A 10,360-nucleotide genomic window follows, 5' to 3' on the forward strand; every position below is an offset into this window, starting at 1 on the left:
ACCGAGACCCTCGCCTCTTCCAGCTGGAGACAGACGAGCCCTGGACCCACACTCAAGCCCCCCACCTTCCTCTGGCTCCATCTCCCACCAGCCCTGCCCACACCCCCAGGAAGCAAAATACCGCTCTTGTGTGGGGGGCCATGCCCAGTGCTGGGGGCCCGGGAGTGAACCACAAGGCAGGGCTGGCAGCAGGGCCCTAAGTGCCCACGTGGAGGCAGCTAGCTCAGCCGCCGTCTGGCTTGTCACCTCCGCACAGGTGGAGTCCAGCAGGAAGCGGGAGTAGGGAGAGCACTTCCGATACACTCCGCAGCTTCCGGGCCCTGCCTGTGTGCGATCCAGGTGCATAAAGTCTTTTAAAGGAATCCTCCTGCCCAGGCAGAGCTAGGAGGCAAGGTGGGAACAGGGACTGGTTAGTAAGGCTGACCCACAGTAGGCACGGCGAAAAGCCAGACTCTGGGACGAGGGAAAACATGAGGTCTTAATGGAGGGCTTCCTGGAGGAGGAGGTGGAAGGCTCTGGTGTACACGACAGACAGGAATGGGTGCAGTGGGACCAGGGCACAGAAGCCCCAGCAGGGGGGCAGGCATGAGTTTCCAGATGGCCGGAGGGACTTGGGGGTGCCTGGTTCTTTCACTCCATGGCCCTGGGGGCTCACTCAGGCCATGTGTGTGAGCCCTGGCGCGGGGCCAGCTTGGTGATGGATGCGCCCGGGCCAGGGAAGCTGAACCGTGCAGCGGGACTGAGTGGAAGGGAGGAGCAGCAGGGCTCAGACCAAGCCCGGGAGCCAGGGCCGGTCTCCCTGAGAGGCCCAGCTGCACACTGCCCCACTTGAATGACAAGGGGCGTGGCCGAGCCTCTCAGGTCCCTGGGCAGGCATGTGTGGTCAAGCACTGACCGCAGCGGCCGTCTCAGCTGTCATCTACTGCCACTGCCAGCCCCACAGCTCCTGGGTCCAGCTGCGCCTCTGGGGGCTGGTCCTTTGGCCTGGCCTGGAGCTGGCAGGTGTTACACACCTGCGTAGAGGAGAGGGGAGCTGGGGACACACCTGCAACCCGGAGAGGATGGCGGGGGCGCGGGGTGCGACATGGCTCATTCCCCTAGGGTGTGTGTGTGCATGTGTGCGTGTGTGTGTGTGTGTGCACATTAGAGACAGAGAGAGAATGCCTGCTGGGCGACAGTTGGACCACAAAGGCCATGGCTGTTTCTTCTGTACTCTGCTGCAGGGGCTGGGGTGGGGAGAGCGTGGGATGGTGAGGGGAGCTCCCTCCTCCCTCCTCCCACACCATCCTCAGCCTCACAGAGCTGAAGCAGGCCCAGGCGTCAGCAGAGATGGCCAGGGCGCTAGGGACGCCTCAGGAGGCTCCCGGGCAATGCCAGCTTTGGTCCCAGAACTCAGGGGCACTCCTGCTCTCCAAGGGGACAGTGAGAGCAAGAAGGCGCGCAGGTCACCTCTCTCGCAGCCCCCCCCCCCCCGCCGGGCCCCGCAGGCCCCTCCCTCTCCCAGGCTGACTTGAGCCAGCGTGCACGTGTGCGTGTGCGTGTGCCTGTCTGAATCTTCTGTAATAACCATCCCCGCCCCCGCACAGAGGGACCCATGGGCACCGGGCCAGGACTCTGCTTCTGACAGTCACAGGGGTCACAGCTCCCAGTGTGGGGGGAGCCCAGCCCTGGGGGGCCTGGGCCTCAGATGGCCCCACCTTTCCATAGCCCATCCTCAGGGAGCCAGAATCCCCCTGCCCTGCCCAGCCCTCGCTGTGTCCCTGGCTCTGCCCAAAGGCTGCCCCCACCACCCCGCCGCCGCACAGAGGGAGGGGCTGCTCCAGGAATGCCTGGCACCTCTGCACTCTGCTGAGCCTCTCCCCCCCCCCGGGGGGGGATTGAGGAAAGAGGGGAGCATGGATGCATCGGATGGGGGTCTTCGTTTTAGTGGCACCGTGGCAGCCATCTCATCACTGCCCCCCCAAAAAAAAAGCTGGTGGGAGACTCCGGGCTGCAGCTGCTCAGCTCAGAACCCCCCACCCCCACCCCGCTGGCCTCTGCAGAGGGAAAGCAGCTGGGCCAGTCTGGCCAGTTTCTCTCCTGGGTGCTGACCTAGGCACACTGGCTCGGGACCAGCCTGGCTGGAGGTGGGAGCGAGCGGGGCAGGCATAGGTGTTGCAAACCACACCTCCGGGAGGCGGCCGCCCTCGCCCAGCAGGGCCAGGGACCACGGTGAAATGGCCCGTGCTGACGGGACACAGAGGCACCCCGCGCCGTCATCTGTCCCGGAATGCGTGGTTCTGGCTGGTGGGCGGACAGCTGCCCTACACGTCTGGCCAAGGATTTGAGTCCAATCAATGGTGCTGTGTGTAGGGCGTCCGCGTGCCAGCGCCGAATCGCAATGCGCCCATTTCACAGAAAGGGAGTGCTTGTCCTCCCTCCGGGGCTCTGCCGCCTCCTCCCCCCTTCCCTCCATCTACTCTGGGAACAAGCGGCTGATCCTTGGCTGCCTGATAGAACCCAGCCAGTTGCACGGAAAACAATCATTTGCATCTGTGAGTGAACAATGTATTAGCCTCCCCCTACAGGTCTGCTATCACCATCAAACGTCTCCACGCCACACAGGTCCACACAGGTCGGGGGCAAACTGCAGGCGCCTCTGCCCTTTGACCTCGGGGCTCGGCTGCCGGCCGTGGCCAGTCTGAGTGCCCAGTGCTGCTCCTCCTGATGGCAAGGCTGCCTCAGCGACTGTGCTGGCCAGCATTGATGAAGTACCCACAATGTGCCAGACCCTGACAACCCAGGAAGCCCCTATAATTGTGCCATCAGTGGGCTCCGTGCCCTCCCTTGCCTCCTTTTGTGGATGGAGAAACTGAGGTTCACTGTGATAACCTAACTTGCCCAGGGAGCCACAGCAGAGCCAGGATTCAACTCCACCTGTGCTTCACCTGCTGTGCCCACCCACACAAGATGCTCACGGCCACACGGGGCCCTGACTGCCAAGCAGCTGGCCCCCAAAGCGTTGGCAAAGGACCCTGTGGGGCTACTTCCCAGGTTCCCAGGGACTCTGTCGACAGGGGCCTCCAGGGATCTAAGCAGACAGAAGTCATGTGTCGTTAGCAAATTCATTCTTTGAACTGCAAGAGTAGAACTCCCCCAGAAACCTGCTTGGTTGTTAAAAAAAGAAGAAAGAGCCAAAGTCTGCACCTGGCCTTACCCGACCAGTGCTCCGGCTTCCTTCTGACGGCACCACCACCGGTCAGGGCAGAGTCTAAGCTGGGAGACATCACGCCAGCCCCTCTTGTCCCAGCTCCCTGCTCCGGAGCCGTCCCTCACCCCCACCCTGCACATCACTGGCTGCCGCCTTGCCTGTGTGTTGTGCTCTTTTTTCTTTTTTAAATAACCACAGCGGGCTCAAGGGAGACAGCTGGTCTTTGCTGCATTCGAGATGGCTTTTCTGGGCGGCGGGCATCTCCCCACCTTCTTGGTTTTGACGCGACACCTGCATCCCATGCCGGCAGCCATGGGGTCTCCATGCCAGCTGCAGGAAGCAACAAACGGCGACCCACTGGGTGCACAAACCTTTGTGAAACACCTACCGTGTGCAGAGCACTGCTGGGCCCAGTGCTGCTAAGGGTGAAAGACGCAGACCTGCCACGCGGCAGTTGTCCAGGGGCCGAGTGCTGCGCCCCTGGCATATCTCATGTCTCCAAGGAGCAGCCACCTTACAGCCTTTCTGGGAGCAAGATGGTGTTCCAGACACTGTCCCCTGTACTAATTCATCTCGTCCTGATCTCAACCTCACAGCTTAGGTACCCCCCCCATAGCTGGGGACACGGAGGTTCAGACAGAGTGGGCAGATCCAACTCCCACATACCAAGGTCCCTCAGCTGGACAGGGGGAGAGCTGGGAGCTGAAGTGGCCACATTGACCTTCCTTGTGGGGCCGTGGCCCTAAGGGGCTTCCATGAAGACCTGAAAGGTGCTGGGGACTAGAGCCCAGTACTCCTGAATCCAGACACAGCAAGCGCCCCGGGGAAGTGCTGGTTGGACCAAGGTCCCTGACTCCCAGGCCGATGGTCTTCCCAACACCTCACCAGGCCCTGCACCCAAACCCCTCAGCCACACCATGGCAGACTCAGACCCCGGCTTGGCAAGCGACCCTCTGCTGTGCAGCTGAACTCAGCTGGCTGCTGAGGCTATCCAAGGGACCCAGCACGAGAGAAGGCGAGGACGGATGTTGCCCTTGGGCTCTGGGGCAGCCCTGCCCGTCCATCGTCTGCATATTCCTTGGGAACTGGACTGACCGCACCTGCACCACTGCCTGGGGCTGCTCATGTCGAGTCAGCTGTGTGGCCTGGCTTTGCCCTGCTACCCACCGCCACTGTGCCCCAGGTCTGTGGCCAGGCCAGTTGTCCCCACGGCCCCCAGCAGCCCACAGCCCATCCTGAGCTCACTTCTTTGTCCTCCTTATCCCTGCCAATGCTCCCCTCGAAAACCTGGCTCTGAATTCTTTAATCAAAGAAACGACCTGGAAATGGTCCAAGGAACACTCACAGAGGGAAGGCCAAGTGCGTGGGTTCACAGCAAGGTGCAGAGGTGGACGGTCCCACTCGAGGCACGGGGCACAGCACAACCTCTGATGTGACGCAGGGGGAGGGAGGCTGTCCATCGCCCTGGCCCAGACCTCCTGCCTGGGAAGAGGCCCTGAGGGGTTGTCCTCAACATGCTGCCAGCAGCTGGGTGGAAGGTAGGGGTCCACGGCCCCCTCAGTTTCCTGACTCCACCCAATGCTGCAAAATTCTTTCTAACAATAACGAGGGCAACAAAAGGAGCTCCCTCCTCAGAACTCACTCTGAAGTCACCTGGGGCCCGACCCTGGCCACCCCTCCTGTCACTGCTGGAGCCACCGGGCATCTCCCAGGGAGGCTGTGGCTGGTGGGAGGGCAACCAGAGGTGCTCAATCTGCTGCCCCTCTCCTGGGGGTGAGGGTGGGCAACTTCTCCCCAGTCCCCTCCTCGCCCGCGAACAGGAATGCACACATCTCTCCCTCGTCCACTCTCTCACACACCCACACTCCCATGGCTGTCACACGTGCTCCCCCAGTGTTCTGTAACCAGGGCAGTGCCAGGCCCATGGGGTGGGATGGGTTAGACCCTTTCCCAACACTGGCTAACCTCTGGAGTTCATGCTAACCCTAGATCCGAACTTCTGCTCTGAGCAAACTTCCTGGGGCCTGGCCGAGGATGTCCAGAGTGAGAGCTAAGCAGCTCGGAACCTTTCCTGGTAAAAGCAAACAAAACACAGCCTCAGCTCGGCATGCTTGGGGTGGGATTTCATCTCCTTCACTCGCTGGCCCTTGGACCTCGACCTTGAACTTGGCCTTTCTGTTCCTCCGGCTTAATTGCTACTTCTAGCCCATTATGAGGACAAATGACTTAATATTTGCAAAGCAGGTACAACAGTGCCCAGCAAAATTGTACCTGCTCTAGAAATACAAGAAAACAAGCAACTGTTTAATAGAAACCAGCATGAGCTGCTCACTCAGAGCCCCTCGTCACCGGGCAATTACTGGGTACCCTGACCTACCACGCCACACACAGGGTACACAGCCCACCGGTGAGCCACGCCACCACAAAAGGAAAAGGCTCATTATCTTTTAGGATCAACACAATAATCCTAAACAAAGGTTCACACAGTTCCATGAAAGGCCAGAGGAGAAGGAACATTGGGTGTATTTCCACGTCAACAAAACCAAGCGGTGCTCTGAATCCACTTGAAAGAATGAACTTGGTCTAACTGGTTTGTGCATTTAGACCGGGGCTCAGCACACACAGCCTTTTGGAGAATATTCTCCGTCTGTGACATTTATTCAGGCTCTTGGGTGGTTCTCCCTCTGTCTCCTCCCCCAGGCCTCTGATCACCCAGAACACAATCTCCGGGTTCACCCCTGGCTCTCTGCGAATGGGTGTGGGGGCCAACAGGGCTCGAGAAGACCCTCAGCCACTTCGCAAACAACTTATGGGGAGCCTCTCAGGGGGACCGCGGCGGTTGCCATGCTCAATCCGGGTGGCTTAACTCAAGCCACGCCGCCGCGAGTGGGCTTATGCACAGGCGGTTTAATAACTGATGGAAGATAAATTCAGTCTGTCTGTACCCTTCCCCCAAATCCACTCCAGGCTTTTGGATGCAAATGCTTTTGAACGCCCTGTGCCCAGCCCAGGTGGCGTCTCCGTGGGCGGCTCAGGCTGTCCACGCCGGCGCTGCGGGGGGCTCCTGCGACCCCGACGAGGCCCACCCAGCCCTCCGGCCGGCCGGCTACCGCCGACGCACGGACACCCAGCAAGCCGGGAAGCGCTAGGCTGGGGCCGGCGGCGACCTCCATCACGCAGCGGCCCCCAGCCACCCCGGAACTTCATCCGGTACACACCAGGCGTGCGGCCCGGCGACTTCCAAAACTCCGGGCGCCGAGCCGCGCCCCAGACCCCGAGCAGGGGCGACCGGCCGCGCCAGCGGGCACTGCTTGGGCCGAGGCTCAGAGCGCGGGCGCTGCCACCACCGCCGCCAGGCGCATCGCCTCCTCCCGGATCGCGCGGTGGGGCCGGGGCGAGGGGGCGAAGGCGGCAGTCACGTCCCCGGACTGGAGGAAGGGACCAGACCGGGAGCAGCCAAGAGAGCGCTGGGGCGGGCGAGGAACCTGGGCCGGGGTCTGCAGGGCAGCGGCGGGGGTGCACCCCGCTTCGGCCCTAGAGCTGGTTCCCTGTTTCCCGGGTGGGCGGACCCCTCCTCCCCAGCGCGTCCGCAGCTCCGCCACACGCTCGCTTTCTGTCGCCCGAGTTCTCTCCTTACCCCAACCCCCAGCCCAGGCTCCAGAGGTCCAGGGCCGGGCTGCCCCCTTAAACCCCAGACCCGCGGCCGCGCAGCCCGGGCCCGTCCCGCGCCAGCCCGCTCTTACCTTGACCAGCGGGAGCTGCGGGCGCCGTCCCATCCTCGGGCTCGTTCCGTCACCGTCCTGGCTGCCTGGGTCCCGCGGGCATCCCCGAGGCGCCGGCCGGGGGTGGGGGGCTCGTGCGGCTCGGGGTGGGTGGCGGGGCTTCTCGGGCGCCGCCCGCGCTCCCAGCCCCGCAGCCCGGCCCGGCGCGGCGGGCTCTCGCTCGCCCCTTCCCCGGGCGGGTCTGGCCGCCGTCTCCTTCCCGCCCCCGCCGCCTGCCCCGCGGCTCCCCGCCCCCTCCCCTCCCCGCGGCCCCTCCTCCGCGCCCCGCCTCCCCAGCCCCGCCGGCCCCCTTTCCCCGCGCCCCGGGTTGCGGCAGTCCGCGGGGCGCGCGGGCAGCGGCGGCGGCCGCCGCAGCCCGGGGGAGCCGGGAGGGGGTGGGAGGCGGCGGGAGAGGGGGCGGCCTCTGCCTCCCGCCCGGCCTGGGGTCCGGTCCAAGGGAGTCCAAGGACTCGGGGGGGGGGGGATCTGAGGGGCCCAGGTGAATTCACGCGAGCGAGGCTGGTGGGGGCTGGGGCGATCCGACTGAGCGCAGCCGCCGCGGGAGCCGGGAGAAGCCGAGGTCTGCGTTTGGGCAGTTCCCGCCCGGCGGCCGGCCCGGAGGTCCTCGCGCCCCCCCCCCCCTTCAGCCGCCCCGGACCCCGGCCAGCGTTCTGCTTTGACACCAAGTCCTGCAGAAGGAGCCCTTATTTATTCATTCGTTCTCTCGCTCGCTCAGTCATTTTACAAACTTCGCCCCTTGCCTGGACCTAGGAAGCCTAAGAGGAAGGGGAGGTGGTGGTGCCAGGCAGGACTGGCGGGCACCAGAGCGCGGCCGTGGGGCCGCGGGAAGGCGGCTGGACACCCCGCGTCCCGGCGCAGAGGAGGCCACAGCGCCCCCTGTCGGCCGCGGCCCCAGGGTAGGGGTCGGCTGCCGAGCCGGAGCCCGGGGTCTCGCTCCGGTTGGCTCTGCAGCTCGCAGCCCAGCTCAGCTCCGGAATGAGCTCCCTAGGTGGTCAGAACTCCTGACTTCCTCGTCGCTCTTCCTCCTCCCGCCAGAGCTGGAAAGGCAGAAATAAGGAAACCTCTCCGGGCTGCAGACCCCAGGCCCCCCGCGCCCCGGGCAGCTCCCCGCCCGCTCCAGAGCCCGCCGCAGGGGACTGTCGGCCTGAGCCCGCTCCCTCTCACTCCCTTCTCAGCACAGCGTGGCGTCGCCGCTGCGTTCAGGGGTCCGACTGCGTTGGCGTGGGGCTGGAGTTCTCGAAGGAGGCCGTGTGATCCCACGCACACGGTTCACGGGCCGGAAACCGAGCGCCCAGAAGGGTGACCGTCCACAGCCCCACAGCTGCCATGCCTAGTCCTCCCCTGGCGTTCGGGGCACTGCCCAACCACACAGCCCACACTTTCCAGGCGAAGCCCACCACAGTCCTGTATCTTACAAAACCCCCTTAGGTTAGTGCCCCAGAGCTGGTCGTGCTGAGTCAGGCGCTGAGTCACCACCACCAATCCCAGAACAGGTGCCCCTACCTACCAGAAAGCCAGCTGACTGTTCTCAGCCAAAAGCAAAGGGAGCCGGCTGGAGTGCACCTTCTGGAGTCAGACGCCTGGATTTGGGTCTCAGCTCTCTGGAAGAGCATCTGACAGTGCCTCAACTTTCTCATCTGTAAAATGGGGGCTCATTGGGGATTTGAATAAGTTTAAGTGAGTTGACTACCCCCCCATGAGATTTATTTATTTATTTATTTATATACTTGAAAGGGAGGGAGGGAGAGGGAGAGAGGGAGAGTTTTTCCATCCATGGTTCACTCCCCATATGGCCACAACGCCCAGGTTCGGCTGAAGCCAGGAACCAGGAACTCCATCCTGGTCTCCCACTTGGGCTACCTTCCTCTACCCTCCCCAGACACATTAGCGGGAAGTTGGATTGGAAGTGGAGTAGCTGGGACTCAGGACTCCAACTGGCGTCCTGATTTGGGCTGTCAGCACAGCCGGCAGCAGCTTACGCTTATGCACCATGATGCTGGCTGTGCGTTGATATTTGTAGAGCTCAAAGCAAGAGCCTCATGCAGAATCTGTACACTCACCGTCACCATCGTTCTCACGGGGGGCTGGGTCACACACTACCGTGCTGGGGGCAGCGTGGTTGGTCTCCCGAGGAGGATTTGTGATGAGCAGGTGGACGGTGGAATCAGGGGAGAGAAAGCCTGGTTCCCCAGCCCCACCTTGGAGCCCCGTTCCCAAGGACCAGTCGGCCCCAGGATCTGAATTTCTCTTAGATTCTGTGTTTCTGTCTGCTTCATTAACACCAGCAGATTTTGCCTCGGCGAGCTCCGTTGTCCTCCCCTTGACTTGATCTTTAAATATGCTAATGCCATCGATTCGGCTGTAATCAAGTCTTGCTCTTCCTGCCTTCTTGGCCTGGGAGCACGCCCTTCTCTCCTCCTGAAGTGGTGTCAACAGAGAACGCTTTTTATCCTGCCTGTGTTGATTTCAGGGGTGGAGAGGAGGGAGGTGGGGGGAGGGGGCTTCTGCCTCACTCCACAACCTGCTTCTGTATAGCTTTGGCCTTGACCGCCCCTGGGGAGTCAGGGGAGCCTCCTGTTTCACACCGCCTCTGGAAAAGCTTCACTAGTCCCTTGCATTTGTCCTGAAACCATCTCCTTTCCCCTTCAAGGACCCTGCTGGGGCCTGAGGATGCCAGCGTCTGCCCCTCGCCCTCGGCAGCCCTGACCTGAGCAGCTCTTCCAGCCCCGCCCCTCCTTGGCGGTCTCTTCCTGCCTGGACCCAGGCAGCAGTCAGCTGCCTTTCATTTAACCCATCAGCTTGGGAAGAACGGAGACAAGTGAGGAATCCAAACAGGAATGAGAGAGAGGCACTCACATCTTTCCAGACAGCTGGAGAGAAGACTGGAGAGATCATGGTGGCTGGCCCCAGGAGCAGGCTGTGTACACACCTGCTCCGGGCTGGGCCATCAGCAGCCTGGTGCTGACTGATACTCGGGAACTGGGCTTCTCAGGCTACTAGGGACACAGACGCTGCTCTTTATTCTGAAATATTTTTTTAAAGTGCTGTGATCTGTGATATCTGTTTCTTTTTTTCTTTTTTTCAGATTTATTTGAAAGTCAGAGTTACACAGAGAAAGAAGGAGAGGCAGAGAGAGAGAGAGAGAGAGAGAGATCTTCCACCTGCTAGTTCACCCCCTACTTGGCCAAAGCTGCTGGAGCTGTGCTAATCAGGAGGCAGGAGCTTCTTCCGGGTCTTCCATGCGGGTGCAGGGCCCAAGGACTTGGGCCATCTTCCACTGCTTTCCCAGGCCATAGCAGAGAGCTGGATCCAAAGTGGAGCAGCCAGGACTCGAACTGGCACCCATATGGGATGCCAGCATTGCAGGTGGTGGCTTTACCTGCTGTGC

General features: G+C 62.1%; 1 protein-coding gene across 1 annotated transcript in view; it reads right to left on the bottom strand.

The window, feature by feature from the left end:
• Positions 1 to 6,985, bottom strand: part of CRHR1 (corticotropin releasing hormone receptor 1) — a 34,311-nt gene extending 27,326 nt beyond the window's left edge. The window contains 1 exon segment of the mRNA NM_001163115.2: positions 6,934 to 6,985. Within this exon segment, the coding sequence (NP_001156587.1) occupies positions 6,934 to 6,966 (33 nt within the window). The 5' untranslated portion in view covers positions 6,967 to 6,985.
• Between the last annotated feature and the right edge of the window lie 3,375 nt (positions 6,986 to 10,360).

Source organism: Oryctolagus cuniculus, chromosome 17 (genome assembly GCF_964237555.1).
Source record: "Oryctolagus cuniculus chromosome 17, mOryCun1.1, whole genome shotgun sequence".
NCBI lineage: Eukaryota > Metazoa > Chordata > Mammalia > Lagomorpha > Leporidae > Oryctolagus > Oryctolagus cuniculus.